At 44.5% G+C, this 22961-nt stretch overlaps 1 protein-coding gene across 1 annotated transcript in view; it reads left to right on the forward strand.

Annotated features, from left to right (window-relative positions):
* snrpa1 (small nuclear ribonucleoprotein polypeptide A') overlaps positions 1 to 22961 on the forward strand; it is a 44418-nt gene that overhangs the window by 1973 nt on the left and 19484 nt on the right. The window contains exons 3-8 of the mRNA XM_068017668.1: positions 677 to 755; positions 2280 to 2326; positions 5543 to 5645; positions 8906 to 8985; positions 9350 to 9425; positions 13238 to 13331. Coding sequence (XP_067873769.1) covers positions 677 to 755; positions 2280 to 2326; positions 5543 to 5645; positions 8906 to 8985; positions 9350 to 9425; positions 13238 to 13331 — 479 coding nt within the window. The remainder of the gene's footprint in view (positions 1 to 676; positions 756 to 2279; positions 2327 to 5542; positions 5646 to 8905; positions 8986 to 9349; positions 9426 to 13237; positions 13332 to 22961) is intronic.

Genomic DNA, 22961 nt, shown 5'->3' on the forward strand with positions numbered 1-22961 from the left:
TGGAGTCGGAGGAAGCCCAGTGCCTGCTCCCCCAAAGCTGCAGTTTGTGCAATTCCTTGGTTTTACTTTTTAAACTCAGTTTTACATTAATCATAAAATGAATAAGTTATGGATGGTTAGTGTGAAGCCCTTCTCTCTTTGTCCTCCCAGGGCTTCCATGTGATGTCAGTGGCTCCTGATTGCCATTTCCTCCTTGCTGAGATTACCCATGGAACACGGTTGTTGCATTTTTGATTCAACAGCACAAAGTTCCGAAGAGGAATTCTGTTAAACTGAGTTTCCCCCTAACGTCAGGTGCATGTAATCCTCTATACCCTGGCACTCTAAACTTGTTATCAAGAAGGAGTGTTGGTGGCTTGCTTGGCCTGTGTGAACCGTGTGTCTGGAGTTTAGGGTGCGGAGCTGATCAAGTTCCATCTAGTGCCAGCAGAGTGTAGCTGTTGTCAGATTGTCACGCACTGGTGATGCTCAAATAAGCAGTGCTTAAGAAATATTGCAGTTTAACATTTGACATTGGTTGGCTGTAACTTGTTTTAGGGAAAGGTACTTTAAAAATCCAGGACCACTTTAAGATATCTGAACTATACAAAACATTGGCAGAGAGTTTTTTTTTAAAGGGTGTGGAAGGTGTTGGGGAACTGAGCTAAACAGCCTATAAAATAAATCTTTGTTTCAGTCGGATAGGTGAAGGCCTTGAGCAGGCGTTGCCCAACCTGCGGGAGCTGGTGCTCACCAACAACAACCTGCAGGAGCTGGTAAGTTGCATGTGTTTCTGAAATATGGCTGGTATGAGTGCTGTCAGTAATATGCAAAACTCCAACCCAACCCGCCCCCCCCCCCCCACTTCCTGTACACAGTGACTCTGCCTCTTCCTTCAGAATCTCTGTTTCTTGCTGCATTTCAAAACTCCACTGAACTAGTTGGCATAGATTGGAAAGCTTTCTACTGCTGGTCTGTCAGTCATTGCTCAGTGGGTAGCACTCCTGTCTCCGAGTCAGAAGGTTGTGTGTTTAAGTATCTTATCAGAAAATGGTTATTTGAGTGGTTCAGATAAGCAATGGAAAGTATCAAAAATCACCAATCAGAGAGCAGCAGCATAACTTCCCACTCCCAATCCAGAGTACCACATATGGCTGGAATATTTTCTTTCCACTTTGAGCTGCCTTTTCCCTCCACGTGGGTCCGTATATACAGCTGGGAATAACTCTTAACAAATGTCTAACTGTTAAAAATGTCTGGCAGGCACTTCCTGTTGGCGCTGTTTATTCCGCTGACACTTGTCAATATTTAGAATGGAAACATTCTATGTAAACATTTAATAATGAGACTTGTGTGTAATCTTCGATTCATTCCATAGATTGTGAATCAAAATCTAACCATATCTCTGTGACTAAAATTATAAACCACATTTAAAATGAAACAAATACCATGTTTCACAATAATTTGATTTGCGCTCATTCACTGCATTGTCTGTCTTTTAATGTCTCAATGGAAAGCTTTTATTTTGAGTTTCAGCCTGTGTGGAAAGCCCAAATCTGGATTCAGTACTTTTACCACATTTTAGCTGTACATCTGTGCATTCTGGGCATGTGCTGTTTGCTGAATGTCCCAGCGCTGAGGCGACAGCAAGGCTGTATTGGCCTTGCAGGGGGCGAAGTGCAGATTTACCAGAATGATATCAGGGCTAAAAGAATTAAGTAAAGGACAGGTTGTGTAGATTGGGTTGTATTCCCTTGAGTATAGAAGATTAGGAGGTGATCAATTGCAGAGGATTAAGGGATTTGATATGGTAGATAAAGAGAAACAAATTACCCCCATGGTGGGGGTAGTTCAGAATGAAGGGGCATAACCTTAAAATTAGAGTTAGGTCATTCGGGGTGATGTCACAAAGTACTTGTTCACCAAGGGTGGTGGAAATCTGGAACTCTTCCCCCACCCCCCAAAAAATGTTTGAGGCCGGGGGTCGATTGAAAATTTCAAAACTGAGATTGATTTTTTTTTGTTAGGCAAGGGAATTGTTGGATATGGAACCGAGGTGAGTGAATAGAGTTGAGATACACAAGTGCCATGATCCGATTGAATGGTGGAACAGGATCAATGGGCTGAATGGCCGCCTCCTGTTCCTACGAGTAACGGCTGGTTCGTTTGGCATTGTGTTTTTACAGTTCTGTAGTGTGCACTCCTACGTCACCTTTTTAACCCATATAAAAATACTGCAGCCTATTAGTGAGCTGTTCCGTTGCTAACTTGTCATCCTTGTCTTCCATCTGTCTCCACAGGGAGATTTGGATACACTTTCCACCATCAAGTCCCTCACATTCCTGAGGTGAGTTTGTGCGCTTCTGTTTATTACACAAATGGTGTGCATATTTTGACTAGTGTCATTTCTACAAGAATGTTGTTGGGGTTTGATGCTTTTGGGACAGTGCTAAGCAACATTTGGTCACAGGTTTTCTCTCAATCTGTTTTTGCTGGTGGTGGCTGCCAATATTTATGATGTATTTAAGCTAGTAGGGCTGTATGTCAGAATTCGCCTGTGTGTGCATGTATATGCTTTTTGTTGCTATACTATTGCTGTCTGGCAGGTATCTTGCCTTTGATGGGAAAAGTAGAAAAATACCACATCACTATCTCGCCCCTCCCCCCTCGCACTTCTCCCCTGCCCCTTTTTTTTTTACCCAGAAGGTGGGGTGGGTGTCTGGAATTCACTGCCTAGATCGGTGGTTGAGGCAGAAACCTTCAACTCATTTAAAAGGTACTTGGACCTGCACCTGAAGTGCTGCAATCTGCAAGGCTATGGACCATGTGTTGGAAGGTGGGATTAGATTGAGCGGCCAGTTTTTTCAGCAGGCATGATGGGCTGAATGGCCCCTTTCTGTGCCATAACATTTCTATGATTTTTCCCCCTCTCTCTCTTTCTTCGCTTGTCAAATATACATTTGGCTCTTTAAATGTATGTTGTTCCCCCACTAGTAGAAACATCTGCTCAACATCTACCCTGTCAAGCCCCCTCAGAATCTTGTACGTTTCAATAAGATCACCCCTCATTCTTCTGAGGCTGCATTTGCTAACAATACAGCCACTAGGTGGCGCTGCACTGGCCCATGCACAAGTGCAGCCTATTCAACTAAAATATCACAGTCAGTGACGTTTAGGCAGCTGCCAGGACTAAAAATGGCGCTGCTCAAATAATCACACTAAGACAACGTAAGCACATGGCAGCACACAATGGCTGGAGAGAGCAGGGGGGTGGGGGAGAGTGGCTGGAGAGCAGGCTGTGTGGGGGGTGGGGGGGGGCAGGAGGAGAGCGCACCCGCCGCCACCAAGGTCTTCGGCCGCTCTCTTCCCGCTTCTCCCCCACACCCTGCTCTCTCCCGCATTATGCAATGGCATCAACTGGGCATGTGTGAACCAGTCCTGGCAAATTACGTGATGATGTCATCTGCGCATGCGCCAATTGGTCCTAGCAATGCGAATGCAGCGCACACGCAGAGAGCAGGAGCCCATTTGCGCGTGTGCGCAGGTTGGCACAGTCGGATGACGTCCCCGCCGGCTGCGTTGTCAAGAATCACTTTGTTCTTCTAAACTCTAATGAATAAAGGCCTGATCTGTTTAGCCGTTCTTGATAAGTCAACCCCTTCATCCCAAGAATTAGTCTAGTGAATCTCTTGAACTGCCTCCAATGACAGTATATCCTTTCTTAAATACGGGGACCAAAACTACACAGTACTCCAGGTGCTGCCTCACCAACACCCTGTACAGTTGTAACAAGACTTTCCTATTTTTAAACTCCAACCCCCTAGCAATAAAGGCCAAAATTCCATTTGCCTTCCTAATTACTTGCTGCATCTGCATGCTAACCTTTTGTGTTTCATGCACAAGGATAGCCAGATCCCTCTGTGCTGCACTTTTTTGGAGTCTCTCCATTTAAATAATAGTCTGCCTTTTGATTCTTCCTACCAAAGTGCATGACCTCACACTTTCCTACATTAAACTCCATCTGCCAAGTTTTTGCCCACTCACTCAACCTATCTATATCCCCTTGCAGATTCCTTATGTCCTCATCACAACAGGCCCTCCCACCTATTTTTGTATTGTCTGAAAATTTGGATATATTACACTCTGCCCCCTCCTCCAAGTCATTAATATAGATAGTAAATAATTGAGGCCTTGGGACTGATCCTTGTGGCACTCCGCTAGTTATGTCTTTCCAAATTGAAAAAGATCCATTAATCCCGACTCTCCGTCTTCTGTGAATTAACCAATCCTCAATCCATGCTAATACACTACCCCTAATACCATGAGCTCCTGTCTTGTGCAATAATCTTTTATGTGGCACCTTATCGAATGCCTTCTGAAATCTAAATAATGTACTGGTTCACCTTTATATCCTCAAAGAACTCGAGCAAATTTGTCAAACATGATTTCCCTTTCACAAAACCATGTTGACTCTGTTTGATTACGTTAAGCTTTTCTAAATGTCCTATTTTTTCCTTAATAATGGACTCTAGCATTTTCCCAACGACTGATGTTATGGCCTCGACATTGGTGCCTGATTTAACCCTGCGGGGGGGGAGGGTGAAGATCTGAGGTTTTTGTGTGCTACTACACCAGCAGATGGCAATGCTACACTTCACACATCAATTCTTCCCACACATGTCCTTTGTTGCTTAAATTGCCTTAAACTGTACAAGCAGTGTCCTGCTTGGTTCACTTTAGCCTTCGGAAACCTAATTACCTGATCTAAGCCATGTGTTAACCTGTATTACACCGTATACACTCAATGCAGACATTAATACTGACTTCCATATTGAGCATTATTTCTCACCAGACGTTCTAAGCTTTCTACTGAATCGTGCCCACTGTATATCTGTGGTTTCTACACTTCCTCCTATACTGTAGCTTTCTATGCCAACCATTTCATAGTATTCATTAACAAGCTATTAACTTATTCTATTGCATGCTGTGCTACATTTCCCTGCTATCCCTTTTTTGCACTGTCAGTCTTGGCTCAGTGGGTAGCACTCTTGCCTTTGAGTCAAAAGGTTCTGGGTTCAAGTCCCACTCCAGGGCTTGAGCACAAAATCCAGGCTGACACTCTGGTGCAGTACTGAGGGAGTGCTGCACTGTCAGAGGTGCCATCTTTGGAGTGAGGCATTAAACTGAGACCCTGTCTGCCCTCTCAGGTAGAGATAAAAGATTCCATGGGACTATTTTGAAGAGGAGCAGGGGAGTTCTCTCTGGTTTTGTATCCAATATTTATCTCAATCAACTTCACAAAAAGCAATATCTGGCCATTATCACATTACTGTTTGTGGGAGCTTGCTGTGCTCCAGTTGGCTGCTGCGTTTCCTTCATTACAACAGTGACTACACTTCAAAAGTATTTCATTGACAGTAAAGCTCTTTGAGACACTTGGTGGTTGTAAAAGGTACTATATAAATGCAAATCTTTTTTGTCCCTTCCACTCTGAAGTTTGACTATAATGAGGTGATCAGTTTGAGGCAAGTGAGTTTAAATGATGAACGCTGTTGATTTACAGCATCCTGAGGAATCCAGTAACGAGTAAGAAGCATTATCGTCTGTATGTGATCCACAAAGTTCCACAGGTCAGAGTCCTGGATTTCCAGAAGGTGAAACTGAAGGTATTTTTAGACCAGCATTTTGGTTTATTGTTCGTTGCAGCTTATGATCCATAAATCTTTGTTTCCCTGGATTACGCTATCTGATTTCTTTTTACAGAAAAATGTTTTTGTGTGTAGTTGGTATGGGGCATCCTCTGGAGCACATTTAAGTAAACAAGGGTGCACTGGTCATTATCTTATGGTGTCTCATCTGAAACCTAAAAACATAAAGACTGCCTGAATGCATAATTTCTTTTAGATTTTTCCTTCCCTAGTAGATTAAAATTATAGAATAAAATGGGTCTACGCCAGGGCTTTTCTCCGCTGTCTGATCCCACTGTTCCCCCTCACTATTCCACCTAGTCTAATCCCACTCTGCTGCTTGTTTTCCATACCCTTTAGTATTCCACCCTTTGAAACCACTTTCTAATTCCTGTTGCCGAGAATCTGCTTCAAGTTTGCCACTGTGAATTCCATGTTCCAATCACCTGCCATGCAATAAAATTCTTTTCCAACCCCCCCTTCTTTCTTATATCTTAAATTTGAGCCTCATTATCAGCTCAATGAAAACAATTTATCACTGTTTATTTTATCAGAAGTGTCCATCATCTTGAGTACCTTTGTCCAGTCTGCCCTTAACCACCTTGGTTTCAGTCTGTCCTCATCCTGGGTTATGCCCCAGTGAATCTCTGCAGCTTCATTGCTTTCGTGTCTTTCCTATAATGGGGCACCAGAAACTGTAAATACTCCAACTGTAGCCTTGTTCGAATTCAACCTCATCCCTTTTATGTGCTCTGTCTCTAGGTATAAAACCGACAATTCTTTGAGCTTTTATGTTTTTCTCTACCTGCACTGCCATGTTTAGTGACCCATGTAGCTGTACACCAAGTTCCCTCTTTATTATAAGTATAAATTTATGTTCACCTATCCTACTTACTGGGTTTAACTTGAGATAAGATAATCTATTTACCATTTATAGAGTAGTGATTTTCAACCTTTTTACAGATTTGACCTTATGTTCAGATGCAATGTTTTCAGCTTTGTGTATTTTATAAGAAAGTCAAATTGAACACAGCGTGCCTAGCCTCTGTTAAAAATGATGCGATCACATGACAGGTATTCTGTGCTGTACAGTGATCATATTTAAATACTTCCTCAATGTTTAAAGCTCAGTAATTGTAAATGAAGTGCAGAAGTAATGTCCTTTTGTACATGGGCTAGTAGCCAAAGTTAAACTTTGACCATTCAATCCATCAAGAGGGTTTCTGCCAGTTCAGTTCACGTTCAGTATATGCAGAGACACTCCAGGTAACACCTGTCTGATCGGCTGAATTTTGTCCCAAACCCCTAACATTGATGAAATGAAACTGTAGAATGCGTGTGCTCTCTGTGCTTCCACCCTGATTGTTGCTGGAGTTCAGATTGTGGGCAAGCAGTTGATGTGCTATCTCCCCACAGTTGCATTGTTGAAAGGCTCAGTTATCCTTATCGCAGAACCCTTGACCTGAGCCTGTGATTCTGCTGTTGGGATGAGAACTCTGGAATGTGGGAAACAGTGCATCAGATCTGAAAGCACCCGCTGTGTGTCATGCTCTCCACTTTGTAACACCCTTGATGCAGATTTTAAATTGATCGTTCCTATGTGCCCTGGACCTGACTCAATTTCACTATAAAATTGCAGAGGTGTAGTTTTGGGATTTCGACTGGAGAGACTCCTTGATCATTTTTTAAAAATTTTGCTATTTTATTTTTCCAATTATTTAGATTTTTTAAAAACCCACTGCAACCATACATAGTGCCACATAGGCTGAGTTTAGTGCCATGTTGACCGAGTTAAATAGCTAGGTTGTGATGTTACAGTCTGAGTACTGCAAAGTTGCAACACCCGCTCTTTGCACTGCTTACACTTTACTCCCAGAAACTTCTAAAGACAAGCTATTAAATAAATCTACAGATCAATATCTTGATTAATAATCTTTGGAACAAAGTGAATCCTGAATATTTTTGAAATTGATAGCAAACTGCATTTATACATTTATGTAATAAGACACCCCGAGGCGCTTCAAGGTGGGGTAATAAGACAAAAAATTGTCTTTAATATAAAGACAGAAAATGCTGGAAATACTCAGGTTTAGCAGCATCTGTAAAGAGAGAAAAGTTCAACACAAACTTAAGGAACAGCACCTCATCTTTCAATTAAGCACTTTACAGCCTTCTGGACTCATATTGAGGTCAACAATTTCAGACTTTAATCTCTGCCCTATTTTGTTTCCTTTTCTTTGAATGCATCAGCTTATCAGCTCTAGGCACATCTTTTCTTTTTTTTGCCCCATTACCACTCCCAATGGCCTTGCACGACTCTCTTGTCTCTTCGCCACCACACCCCTTCCCCCTTCACAAACCTTCCCTTTTGTTCTTTATCCTATCCTCCCCTATAAAAATTTACTGAATTTTTAACTTTTCTCAGATTTGATGAAAGGTCACAGACTTGAAAGTAATAATTCTGTTCCTCTCTCCACGGATGCTGCCAGATCGCTGCAGAGTACTTCCAGCATTTTCTGTCTTTTTTTCAGATTTATTTTCAGCATCCACAGTATTTTGCTGTTGTGTTTTTAATATATTGTGCTGACTTTAAAATCTTTGCTCAGTGCCTTGAGAAAAATGGGTTAGGCTGAGGCAGAATCTGATATTCTGGCGTATAATTGTTTCCTGTGAAGATTCGCTGTAAAATTTTACTTGTGCATTTGTGGCAGCTAACAGTAAAGTACAGTAAAGCTAACTTAAAATCTTGCCTGAAAGTGGTCTTTAATGTGCCCTACTATGTTAATAGTGCAAGGTTGGCATACAAATTGTACTAATCAGAGCAAAGAAGTGATTTGTCAAGACATGTTTGCACATCTGATTTTTGGGACACTCCTACATTTGCATCTGCAACCGAGGCATTGTCTTAGGTTCAAGCATGGACTGCAACTATTGCCCCTCTTGGAACCCCCAATCAGGTTCTCATGGGGGAGATGAATGGTCAATTCCTGCCCCTATGTGAGCTTCAGAATACTTGCTCTTGCTGATCACAGAGAAAAGACCATTGAAACATTCTCGCCCTGGTAAATGACTGCGAGTGGTGGGCATTCCTGGGGTCCCAGTCTGATCCTTTGTCTGGTTCCTGAGAACAAGGTGTTGTGTAAATTGTGTCGTCGTGCTCCTCAAGGTATGGGCAGGTGTTGCTAGACTAGAAAGAGTCAATCAGTTTGACTGTAACTGGATCTGATGTATTGCCACAGGAACGTCAGGAAGCGGATCGAATGTTCAAAGGCAAACGTGGGGCGCAGCTTGCAAAGGATATTACCAAGAAAACAAAGACGTAAGATACAGATACTAAATTTGACTTGACATGTTGCCTCAGAAACACTGCAGCTGAGCTTAATTATTAGGTGAGAATCAGCCTGTTAAAGAGGCTGCTATCTTTTTGTGGGGGAGGGGAGGGTCAGTGCTTCCAAATTGCTGGTCTCTTAATCACTCAGCTAAAATGATCCCTTTCCAGCGCCTTGGTGTTTCTGAGGGGAGCTATTTCAAGTAATGCTCCATTCAGGGAGCACTGTAAAATGTATCAGTTTATGAAAAGATCAGATACTGCACTGGATTTTAAACTTTGTGGCTTTAAAGGTCCAGAGAAGTTGTTTTGTGGGACACGTAATTGACTAAATCATGTGTGTTTTGTTCTGAAGTTTCATACCAGGTGCAGGGTTGTCAGGGGAGAAGAAAAAAGCTGGTCCTTCTGCACCCGAAGTGGAAGCAATTAAGGCAAGTAGACTTGCGCATGCGATGGTTCTACGTGTGAAAGGGTAAATCCTCAAAATAGGAAATAAAAACTGAAGAGAAGGTGGGTGGTTATGGGTTCGGGTGTGGCAAGCTGCCCTTTGATAGTGCTGGAGACTAAAACATGGGCAGGCACTTTAGTTCGGTCAGAAAATAACAGAGGAGATAAAAGGGGAGATGGTATCAAACTTAAAGATGGAGTAATGCATGACGTGGATAGAGCTTGATAAAATCTTTTGGGTAAAATCATCAGTCATGTGATGAATCTAGGAAGAGGAGTAGGCCATTTGGACCCTTGGGTCTGTTCTATTCAGTTAAATCATGGCTGACTCCATTTGCTCCATATCTCTTGATTTTACCCAACAAAACTTTACCAGTAGGAGCTTGGCAAGACATGAGGTAGGGTAGAGTAATATAGGATGAATCCAAAAGACACCTCTCACTTTCTTTTCCCACTATGTTAGGTAGTCGAATAAATTTTTCATTCACAGTCAGGAGAATGACTGGGGTAAATAACACTGACTGGGGCTGGTATGTTTCTGTAGTATATGAGCGGGTACATGTGCATGCACAATGGATCCACCCAAGTTAAGGTCTATGGTGTTCGTGAAGGTTGTGGCTAGATCAGTGGGAACTTGTATACAGTAATGCTTGTCTTGGATGACATTGAATTTGAATATTGTGATTATCTGATGTACATCAGTGAGTGAGGAGAGGGATTAGGTGAAGTGCCTGTACACAGAATTGTTGGAGCATGGAGTGCTTTGGCACAGGGTGTGCTAGAGGCAGACACTAGTATCCATTTCCCCCTCAAAAGATAATTGAACTTTGGGAGATAGTGTTATTGGGAGAAGTCAAGGCAGTGGGGTTAGTTGGGATTGATACAGGACTATGGGAGATAGTGGGGCAGTGGGTTTAGTTGGATGATACAGGGCTGCGGGGAGGCAGTGGGATTAGTTGGTGGATTGATTCAGGATAATGGGTAGAGAGCAGGGCATTGGGGTTTGTTGGGGATTGATATAGGGCTGTTGGGAGAGTGGGGCAGGTGGGATTAGCTGGGGAGAGTGTGGTTTGTTCGGGAGAGGGGGAAAGTTGGGATTACTTGGGAGCAAAGTTTTCCAGATGTTATGGGGAATAGATAGGGTAGATGGAAACCAATCTGCTCGGGGAGTCTAGAACTAGGGGGCATAGTCTAAAAATTAGAGCCAGATCTTTGACTGAAATTTGGAAATGCTTCGACACATGAAGTGTTAGAAGTTTGAAACACTCTTCTGCAAATGGTTTGATGGTTGATCAACTGTTAATTTAATTTTAAATTTGAGATTGATAGTTTTTGTTGTCTAAAGGTATTAAGGAATATGGGACAAGGCAGCTATCTGGAGTTGAATCACATCAGCCATGATCTCATTGAATGGAGGAACAGGCTTGAGTGGCTAAATGGCTGACTCCCTTTACTGTGTAGTACAGATGCTGGAAATCTGAAATAAAAACAAAACCCTGGAAATACTCAGGTGTTCTGGCAGCATCTGGAGAGCGATGACCCTTTGTCAGAACTGGGAGTGCGTAGAGTTGTAAAAATTTTTAAGCAAGGGAGAGGAAGTGGGGGAGGGGAGGAAAGAACAAAAGGGAAGGCAGGAGAAATTCAATCACAAAAGGATGGTCGTGCAAGGTCAGTGGTAATGGGACAAGTAAAGAAATATTTATCTATTTGTTTAGAAATACAGCACTGAAACAGGCCCTTCGGCCCACCGAGTCTGTACCAACCAACAACCACCCATTTATACTAACCCTACAGTAATCCCATATTCCCTACCACCAACCTACACTAGGGGCAATTTACCTATCAACCTGCAAGTCTTTGTCTGTGGGAGGAAACCGGAGCACCCACGCGGTCACAGGGAGAACTTGCAAACTCCGCACAGGCAGTACCCAGAATCGAACCCGGGTCACTGGAGCTGAGAGGCTACGGTGCTAACCACTGTGCCGCCCAATGATGTGTTTAGAGGAGAGTGTAAATGTGAAAAGCAGAATCATCCCCACAGTTGCTGTCCAAAAAGGCAATGGGGGGCAGAGGTTATGGTCTGAAATTGTTGAACTCAGTCTTGAGATTAAAGGCTGTAAAATGCCTAATGGACGAGTGAGGTGCTATTCCTCGAGCTTATGTTGAGCTTCGTTGAAAAGGTGTAGGAAGTCGAGGGCAGAAAGGTCAGAGCAGGGTGGAGAATTAAAATGATAGGCAACCTGAAGTTCGGGTCACACCTGTGGACTGAACAGAGTATGAGTTCCATTTCTTGCACTTCTCTCACCTTTTCCAGAGCCAAATGTCCTCATCTTCCACCCCACAGCTTGTGCATTCAACAAATTGTTCTCTGCTGTTTCCACTGCCTCTTGTGTGATGAAATCACCAAACACATTCCATCCCCTCCCCTCCCCTCCCCTCTTTCCACCACCCCCCAATTTCAGCATTCTGAGGAATGATTCTCTCTGACAATCTGGTCTACTCCTCAATCATCTCCAAATATAACACCTGTCCTTTACCTCCTCCCTTCCCACCATCCAGAACTCCAAACTCTCCGTTCAGATGAAAGAGTGATTTATTTGTACTACTTTAAATTTAGAATACTCTATACCATGCAGTCTCCTCTTCGGTGGGAAAACCAAATGCAGATTGATTGACTGCTTTGTGGAACACCTCCATTCAGTCTGCAGTGTGACCCTGAGCTTCCAGTCACCTGTCATTTTAATTCTTCGCATTGAGATGTCTGGTTCGTAGTCTTTATTTATCAAATGAATTATGTAGTAAAACACAACCCCTTAAATGCAGTGCCCATGAGATTGGTACTGACTGTAATTCATGTGCAGAGCTTGTCCGAACTGCTCAAGCTAGCCTCAGCAAGTTTAATTCCAATCCCCAGTGTGTTTCTTTATTGGATTATTCATACCCTTCCAAAATGATACCATTATGTATCTGCTTCCTCTCTTAAGTCTGATTAATCTGCCTTCAACGTGTCTGGACTCTGCTACCTCTGCTCATTGAGCTCAGCAATGAGAAATAATGCATAATGGCGGCACAGTGGTTAGCACCGCAGCCTCACAGCTCCAGCGACCCAGGTTCAATTCTGGGTACTGCCTGTGTGGAGTTTGCAAGTTCTCCCTGTGTCTGCGTGGGTTTCCTCCGGGTGCTCCGGTTTCCTCCCACATGCCAAAGACTTGCAGGTTGATAGGTTAATTGGCCATTATAAAAATTGCCCCTAGTATAGGTAGGTGGTAGGGAAATATAGGGACGGGTGGGGATGTGGTAGGAATATGGAATTAGTGTAGGATTAGTATAAATGGGTGGTTGATGGTCGGCACAGACTCGGTGGGCCGAAGGGCCTGTTTCAGTGCTGTGTCTCTTTAAAAAAAAAACATATCAGTTCTGGCCTTCTCATCTTCTCTCCCTCCAGTACATACATAATCCCATTCATACTTACTTCTCGCCTACAGTTTCTTACTGTTCAGCTACCATTTTTCTGGTCTCTTCTTGTGAATGGTTAGTGCAATATATTCCGGCCCCAACTGGCTACTTTTGCAACTACTGCAGAATTAGTTTCTAATAGGTACATATATTTTGATATATGTCTCATACTGTATGGTATACCGGTACGTAGTGCATTGCAGCAATTTAACACAGACCTGTGAAAAGGCTGAAAGGTTGCTAATATTATTACTGGGGAATATCGAAGCACCCTTGAACCTATAGTAATCTGAACATTTAATATACCTGTAGACTTAAAGTGTCTTTGTTTGATTTGCAGAATGCTATTGCAAGTGCATCAACGTTGGCTGAGGTAGAAAAACTAAAGAGCATGCTGCAGGCTGGACAAATCCCAGGCAGGGACAGGAAGGCTGGTGAGTAGTTGGCAGATGGACATAGATCACAAAAGGCTATTTCGCCACCTAACCCACTTCATCCACTATCCACGAAGGATGGTTCTATCATGGGCGTTTTTTTTTGTTCGGGGGATGTGGGTGTTGCTGGCTAGGCCAGCATTTATTGCACATTCCTAATTACCCTTGAGAAGGTGGTGGTGAGCTGCCTTCTTGAACCACTACAGTCCTCGGGGTGTAGGTACACAAACGGTGCTGGTAGGAAGGGAGTTCCAGGATTTTGATCCAGCGACAGTGAAGGAACGGCGATATTGTCCCATCAGGATAGTGTATGGCTTGGAGGGGAATTTGCAGGTGGTGGTGTCCTATGCATCTGCTGCTCTTGTCCTTCTAGGTGGTAGATGTCGCAGGCTTGGAAGGTGCTGTCGAAGGAGCTTTGGTGTATCTTGCATATGGTACACACTGCTGCCACTGTGCATGGGTGGTGGAGGGAGTGAATGTTGAAGTTGGTGGATAGGGTGCAAATGAAATGGGCAGCTTGGTTCTGGATGGTGTCGAGCGTCTTGAGAGTTGTTGGAGCTGCACCCATCCAGGCAAGTGGAGAGTATTCCATCACACTCCTGACTTGTGCCTTGTAGATGGACAGGCAGTGGGGTAGACAGGAGGTGAGTTACTCGCTGCAGAATTCCCAGCCTGTGACCTGCTCGTGAATCCACAACGTCTATGTGGCTGATCCAGTTCAGTTTCTGGTCAATGGTGACCCCCCAGGGTGTTGTTAGAAGGGGATTCAGCGATGGTAATGCTATTGATCTTCAAGGGGAGATTGTTAGATTCTCTCTTGTTTGAGATGGACACTGCCTGGCACTTGCGTGGCATGAAAGTTACTTGCCACTTATCAGCCCAAGCCTGGATGTTGTCCAGGTCTTGCTACATCTGGACAAGGGCTGCTTCAGTATCTGAGGAGTCGAGAATGGTGCTGAACATTGTGCAATCATCAGTGAACATCCCCACTTCTGACCTTATGATTGGAGGAAGGCCATTGATGAAGCAGCTGAAGATGGTTGGGCCTAGGACACTACCCTGAGGAACTCCTGCATTGATGTCCTGGAACTGAGATGATTGACCTCCAGCAACCACAACCATCTTCTATTGTGCTAGGTATGACTCCAACCAACGGAACGTTTTCCCCGATTCCCATTGACTCCAGTTTTGCTAGGGCTCTTTAATGCCATACTCGGCCAAATGCTGCCTTGATGTCAAGTGCAGTCACTCTCACCTCGCCTCTGAAGTTCAGCTCTTTTTGTCCATGTTTAGACCATGGTTGGAATGAGGTCAGGAGCTGAGTGGCCCTGGCAGACCCAGCCCTGGCGTCACTGAGCAGGTTATTGCTGAGCAAGTGCCACTTGATAGCACTGTTGATGACACCTTCCATCACTTTGATGATTGAGAGTAGACTGATGGGGTGGTAATTGGCCGGGTTGGACTTGTCCTGCCTTTTGTGCACCGAACATTGCTGGATGGCTACCCACTGTTCGCGTACTTTAGGGGACATGAAACTTCTTGCCCCTCTGGAGGGCAGGAAAACCAAACCATGTCAGTAACATATGGAGGACCCTGAGTCCTCTTGTGACACAGATTGATAGTGCTGCTGTAAGTCTGGCCCATGTGCCCACTAGGCTGCGCTTGTGGGTTTTCTAATCCTTATTCAGGCTCGGGTCTTGGGTTCTCTGCGAGTTTATTTCTACCTCCTCTCTGATCTTTGTAATGCTTGTCAGTCCCAGTCTCCATAGGCCTGTGCTTCCTATTAACTGGAGCCTGACCTTTTCTGTCATGTATATGGATTGTTACATCAGAGCAGACAGACCACCTTGTACTGCTGGCTTATACAGCATGGAATCCTCCCAGTACCATCTGACTGGCAGAAAACATCATGCTAATGGACTATATAGTTCAAGTTAAACTACTAATGGTTTATTAGGAGAAAGATATACTCTGATAATTGAGCAGTTAGGAACGGTGATGCTATCTTCCAACCCACTCTGTCGGAGCAAATATCTCTGGGTACAGAACATTTTATGCAGGGAATGGGAAAAGCCGGAAGTTATGGTCCATACTGGAACCAGCGATGTAGGTAGGAAAAGGATTGAGATGCTATTCATTATTTAGATGAGCACTTGAAATGCCATAGCATACAAGGCTACGGGCCAAGTGCTAGAAAATGGGATTAGAATAGATAGGTGCTTGATGACTGGCGCAAGCACGATGGGCCGAAGGGCCCGTTTCTGTGCTGTATAACTCTGACCTACTGACAGTTTCAGGAGCAAGCTCGAGCAGAAAATCAAAAGTAGTGATCTCTGAATTACTCGCAGTGCTTTGTGTTAGGGAGTATAGAAGCAGTATGTTGCTTGCAATTCCTGCTCCATGTGGGAACTTCAGGACACTTCATGTGTGGGAACTGTCTCCAGCTGCTTGAACCCGAGTTCAGGATTTTCACGCTAGAGGGGTAGCTGGAGTCACTGCGGATCATCAGGGAGGAGGTGTTTCCTGGATCATACCTTCCAGGAGGTGATCACCCCACAGGCAGCGAGAGTTCAGGATAGTAGACGGGTGGCCATCTGCAAAAAGCAGGAAATGCAGGAGTCTTCGGGGTGTGTGCCACTGTCAAACCAGTACTCCGCATTGGAGACTGCTGGGAGTGACGACACCTGAAGGAATACAGTCCGGACCATGGCACCAATGGGCAAGGGACTGCACAGGAGGGAATGGCAAAGAGTAGAAATACTGTCGTCGTAGGAGATTCCTTAGGGGTACAGACAGGCATTTCTGTAACCGTCATCATGAGTTCCGCCTGGTGTGTTGCCTCCCTGGTGTCAGGGTAAAGGACATCATAGGGAGGGTGCAGAGTATTCTACAGGGGAAAGGGAGTGATCCAGAGTTGTGGTACATGTCAGTACCAACAACATAGAGCAAATATTGAGGTCCTATAGTCAGATTTTCAGGAGCTAGGGAGGGAGTTTTAAAAAGTAGGACCTCGAAGGTAGTAATCTCTGGATTACTCCCAGTGTCATGAGCTAGCAAGAATAAAAATATGAAGATAGGGAGGATCAATGCGTGGCCTGAGGCATGGTGTAGGAGGGAGGAGTTCAGATTTTTAGCACATTGAGATCAGTTCTGGGCCAGGAGGTAAACAAAAGGTTGCACCTCGACTGTATTGGGACCAATGCCCTTGTGGAGAGGTTCACTTGTGTGGTTGGGGAGGGTTGAAACTAAATTGACAGGGGGTTGGGCACCAGCTAATAAAGTAAAGAGGAATAAGGTGCATAAAGGAGTGAGAGTGTTGGGTAGTAACATATTGGGAGCTGACTATGAGGAATACAAAGACAGGTTTAGAATGCATGTATGTAAACATACTGCGTGTTGAATAAGATTGAGCTACAAGCACAAATAGCTGTGGGAATATGCAGTAACAGGAATAACGGAAACATTGCTTAAAACTGGTGAGCACTGGGTGCTTAATGTTCAAGGACACAGTGTTTAGACAAGATAGGGAAGGAAAAAAGGAGATGCGGTGGCAGTGCTGATAAAGGAAGACATTGTAATGTTGGAAAGCGAGGATGTCCTTGAGGGGGCAATGAGAGAAGCCATTTGGTTAGAGTTGAGAAGCAAGAAGGATATGATCACGCTACTACAGTTATCCTGTAGGTCTCCAAATAGTGAGAGAGCGAGCAGAGCAAATCTGCAGGAAGATCAGAGAAATGCAAGAACAATAAGAGTGGTGATATTGGGGGACTTTTGTTACCCAAATATCTATTGGGATAATGTTAGAGTAAGGAGGGGGAGGAATTTCTGCAATGTGTTCAAGAACTTCCTTGACTAGTCTCTTCTCAGTCCAACTAGGTAGGAGGAATTGCTACATCTGTTGCTGGGGAATGAGGTAGATCAAGTGGACCAAGTGTCTGTGGGGGAACATTTGAGTAAGAGTGATCATTGTATCCTGAGATTTAGATTAGTAATAGAGAAAAGCAACAAACAATCTAATGCAGAACTTCTAAATTGGAAGAGGGTTAACTTCAGTGGCACGAGAGGGGATGTAGCCAGGGTAGAATGGAACCAAAGACTGACTGGAAAAAATAATGGAACAATGGGTGATCTTTAAGGAGGAGATGTTTCGGGTACAGGCAAGATGTTTCGGGTACTGGCGAGTTACCTTCCAATAAGGGCAAAAGGTAGGGGATTCAAAGCCAGGGCACCTTGGATGACGAAGATAGAGAATATGATGAAACAGAAAAAAAAGTGTATGATGCATGAACTGGGCCAAATCCAATAAGTTGAGAGAAGTGAAGACTAGAAAAGAGAGAATATGAGAATAGAATGGCAGTTAACATGCAGGCGAATCAAAAATCTTCTACCGGCATGTAAATAGAGGCGGGAAGAGTGCACTGTTTAAGTAGTTCCAATTCTCCACGGGTCACAACATACATTTACATTTTTTCCGACTTACCGATAGGGTCAATCATAGACACTGTTTTTATCCCAGAATAAAATACCAACCAAGTTTCTTTAATAAACAACAAAAAATTGTCAGCTTATTATAAAACAACTCTTAACCAGTAATGAAGTAAAGCGTAAAGCATAAACACACAGATTGAAATAAAGTTCCCTTTTAACCATAGCCCCTCTCATACATGCGTGCGTGTGCACCGGTTAAACCGGAAAAATTGTGTTTTAGAGCTCTACTTAAAAAAAACAGACAAAAAAATACTTGGATTAAATACTTGCTAATTCTTGAAGAAAGAGAGAGTATGGAAAGATGCCCTCTGTTTTGGTGTGGCATTCCAAATGCTGTCACTGGGATCTTCCTAGAACAGTTCTTTTCAGGTGACATTGAAGATCAGTTTGGGTAGGCTTCCAGGAAATGCAGCAACAGAGGTTTCAGACACAGGCCATACAGGAGGAAAGCAGCCACAGTTTGTCTGCTTCTTACACTTGCTTTTCAGCTCCTCAAGAGATGGAAAACTGGCAGGCTTTTTCCAAAAGGCTGGAGCAGACTGAGTTGAGGTTTTTTATTCTTGGCAAATGAAACCGGACGGACCACCCAGCATCGACCTAGGCACGGAAACGACTACAGCAAACCCAGCCCTGTCGACCCTGCAAAGTCCTCCTTGCTAACATCTGGGGGCTTGTGCCAAAGTTGGGAGAGCTGTCCCACAGACTAGTCAAGCAACAGCCTGACATAGTCATACTCACGGAATCATACCTGACTCCCTTCCTAACAGCACTGTGGGTGTACCTACCCCACATGGACTGCAGCGGTTCAAGAAGGTAGCTCACCACCACCACCTTCTCAAGGGCAATTAGGGATGGGCAATAAATGCCGGCCTGGCCAGTGACGCCCACATCCCATGAATGAATAAAATAGTATTAGAACATTACAGCGCAGTACAGGCCCTTCGGCCCTCGATGTTGCGCCGACCTGTGAAACCATCTGACCTCCACTATTCCATTTTCATCCATATGTCTATCCAATGACCACTTAAATGCCCTTAAAGCTGGCGAGTCTACTACTGTTGCAGGCAGGGCGTTCCAACTGTCTTTTCAAACCATTGTCCATATCCCAACTGGCTGTTCAAAGCGAAGCCATAAACAATGTCACAAGAGACAAGCCTCCTGACCTCTATAAATCTTGATCTGTCACTTCTCTGAAAACATCTTCCCCAAGTCAAAAACAGTCCCTGCTGGGTAATTATTTGAAAATAGGTGCCTTTCAGTAGCTCTTTATTTTCAAAGCCAGACATCTCAGTGACACTGGTAAAAATCCACCCATGGAGTTTTTTCAGTTTTCCCAAACTAAACCAATGTCCAGCTCTAAAATACATGAGTCCTCAAAAAGTACTTTAAAATGTAGAAGCACTTGTAACACCTCCATCCTTGGAGAAATGAAATACCATTTTTAAATGTGTTGCATTACTAAGTGTGGAAAAAAACAGAAGAAAACATTTTAAAACACATTTTCACATTCATACTCATTCACTCTTTTTACCTGTAGCTAATACAGTTTGCTTTGTGCCATCGTTGCATTCAGATAATTCAAAGCATATTCGAGATGAAGCAGCTGCAATTACATTATTTTTGCCCGCAATAATCTTTAAGTGATGAGATTGCAATAGTAAACTCCATCAGAATAATCTGGCATTCTGATTTTTGAAAGGCGAGGGGGTTATGATCAGTATATACCAGTGTGTCTCTGTAGTTGCGGTGGGCATAGACTTCAAAATGCTTTAGAGCCAATAATAAACCTAGGGTTTCTTTTTCGACTGTTGAATATCTTTTTTGATGTCGATTTAGCTTTTTGGAAACTGATTCCTGATGACGCAGCGGCCCATTGACATCATTCGTGTATGCCAAGCTGTGCACATGTGCAGCTACATCTTGCCAGGACTAAATGGTGCATGCGCGGGATGATGTCATGGCACTGCACCAATGTCATCACGTATCGGCGCCTGGTCGGTTTTTGCACATGCACGATAAAGCGTCATCGGGTATCCAGCTCCCCACTCGGCTGTAAGAAGTGGCTGAATGGGAGACTTTGAGGCTGGAGCTCGATTTCCCCGTCACTCGCTCCTGTCCCACTAGCCGCTCTTTTCCCCCTGCCCCCCTCAGCAACTCGCTCCAGGCCTCAACGCTTCCTCCCCTCAGCTGCTCGCTCCAGACCTCGCTGATGCCCCCCACTCCGCTGGCCGATAGCTCCTTGCATCGCGCCACCCTGCTCTCCGGCCGCTCGCTCTCCGCTTCCCCTCCACACCCCACTCCCAAGCCGCTAGCTCTGGGCTACGCTGCGTCCCTCCTCTCGGACTCTCACTTCTACGTCGCCCCATTACCCCTTGCAGCCTGCCTTGCTTCTTCGGGCGGAGCGTGGAGAACGATCAAATGTGGGAGCAAGTGGCCGGGAGGAGGGAAGCGGCGCGGCCTATAACTAGCGGCTGGGGGAGGGGGCGCTGCTGGTAACGAGCGACAGACTGGAGAGCGGGGTGGCGTGAAGTGCGGAACAATCGGCCAGGGGAGTTGGGGGGAGCAGTGAGGTCTGGAGCGAGCAGCTGAGCGGTGGGGGAGCATGCAGGATAAGCAAGGCGGAGTGGGGGGGGAAGAAAGCGAGTTGCCCAGAGGGGAAAGCCACCAGTGGGGCAGGAGCTAATAGCTGCGTTCGGGTGAAATCAGTCCTTGTCAATCGTATAAACAAATCACAATAATGAAATAAAAACAAGAAATGCTAGAACCACTCAGTAGGTCTGGCAGCATCTGTGGAAAGAGAAGCAGAGTTAATGTTTCGAGTCAGTGACCCTTCTTCGGAACAATTCACAATAATGAATTGGCAGCACATTTTATACTCTGTCCAATTTTCTTTTCCATTGATCAGGGTGCCAATTCATTATCTTCCAATGGAAATTCAATCATAATATTCCTTTTGTATTGAATAGGATTGCTGCAATATTAAATGGATCTGAGGATTACAGTTAGTTTATTTTTATTTATTTTGAGATACAGCACTGAAACAGGCCCTTCGGCCCACCGAGTCTGTGCCGACCAACAACCACCCATTTATACTAATCCTACATTAACCCCATATTCTCTACCACATCCCCACCATTCTCCTACCACCTACCAACACTAGGGGCAATTTACAATGGCCAATTTACCTATCAACCTGCAAGTCTTTGGCTGTGGGAGGAAACCGGAGCACCCGGCGGAAACCCACGCAGTCACAGGGAGAACTTGCAAACTCCGCGCAGGCAGTACCCGGAATTGAACCCGGGTCACTGGAGCTGTGAAGCTGCAGTGCTAACCACTGCGTCACTGCCGCCCTGCGCCAGTGGAGCAGCTAGTGTCCTATAACTACATAGCATATTACTGGGCTTCCATCCAACTTAATGTAGGGTTAGTTTGCTGGAACAATCTAGCCATAAGCATTTCCTGTGATAAATTGAGCAGCGCCATTTTTAATCCTGGCAGCTGCCTGAATGCCGCAGACACTGATGTTCCAGTTGAAGAGCCTGCATTTGCGCATGTGCAAGTACTGTGCCACCTAGTGGTTGTGTTGTCAGAAAACGCAGCCTTTTGGAAAAGTATCCCACTGGCCTTTCTATACCTGATTCATCGTCTTGTAACAGGACTGTACCGCCCCCTCCCCCCAGGTCGCTAGCATCAATTGCTACCTTGAAGGGCTTGAAATTTGGAGCAGCCAACACTGGTTCATGAATCAAAATGGCTTTCAACCTCTTAAAGATTCTTGGCACTCCCCTGACCACACTACTTTAGCTTTCTTTTTCTGTAGCAAATCTGTCGGTGGAGCAGCTATGGTGCAGAAATTTGGTACAAATTTTCAGTAGAAACCACGCATCTCCAAACACCTCATGATTTCTCGCTTAGTCTTAGGGGTAGAGAACTCCACCAGTGCTTGTACTTCTGTTCTTGGTAACACTTGTCCTTGCCCTACTATATGCCTGAGGTAAGTCACTCTTGCCTTTCAAAATTCACTTTTGGCAAGGTTTATTCCTAAATCAGCCAACTGTGATTTTCTAAATAGAGCTTTAGTTGTTCCAAGTGGTCCTTCCGAGTGCCACTGTATACCACCACATCAAGGTAAACTACACAAGTAGGAACACTGGCTACCACTTGATTAATTAGTCTCTGAAAGGTTGCTGGGGCATTTTTTAGCCTGAATGGCACCTCTTAGCATTGGACAAGACCATCTGCTGTGACAAAGGCCGTTATTTCTTTAGCTGAGTGTTAAAGGAACTTGCCAGTATCCCTTTAACAAATCTATTTTTGTAAAAAATGTGGTACTGCCCATTCTGTCAATACAGTCTTCCAAGCGAGGAATTCGGTAGGAATCTGCCTTTTATTAATATCGCCGGGGGCAGGATAAGCAAGCACAGGTATGTCAGGTAGTAGGGACAGAGAAGGATAAATGGGATAACGAGGATGAGACAGAAAGAGGTTGAGACAATTCTCAAATTGAACCTCCTGCTATCCGGTTAGCTAACACTGAATTGTTAGGGAGATTGGACACCATGCTTTTGTATTTAAATGCCGAACAAGGTGGTGACATAACAAGGCTACTCTCAGCATTTAAAAGTCTGTAGGGGTAAACCAGGATGTAAAATCTTAGCCACACATGTGTTTGTAGGGGAATCCTTATTGGGAAACTTTAAGGTGTTCCTGAGCCACTTTGCAAGCTCTCATGAGCTACTCCCGGATCACAGCTACATAACCTGGCACAGAGGATTTGTCCCTCTGTTCTAAAAACCTTTCTTTAACTAGTTTCAGAGGACCTCATCACATTTTTAAAAATTCATTCATGGGATGTGGGCATTGCTGGCTAGGACAGCATTTATTGCCCTTGAAAAGGTGGTGGTGAGTCGCCTTCTTGAACCACTGCAGTCCATGTGGGGTAGGTACACCCACAGTGCTGTTAGGAAGGGAGTTCCAGGATTTTGACCCAGCGACAGTGAAGGAACGGCCTTATAGTTCCAAGTCAGGGTGGTGTGTGGCTTGGAGGGGAGGGAGCTTGCAGATGGTGGTGGTCTCATGCAACTGCGGCCCTTGTTCTTCTAGGTGATAGGTCATGGGTTTGGAAGGTGCTGTCTAAGAAGT

Source organism: Heterodontus francisci, chromosome 38 (genome assembly GCF_036365525.1).
Source record: "Heterodontus francisci isolate sHetFra1 chromosome 38, sHetFra1.hap1, whole genome shotgun sequence".
NCBI lineage: Eukaryota > Metazoa > Chordata > Chondrichthyes > Heterodontiformes > Heterodontidae > Heterodontus > Heterodontus francisci.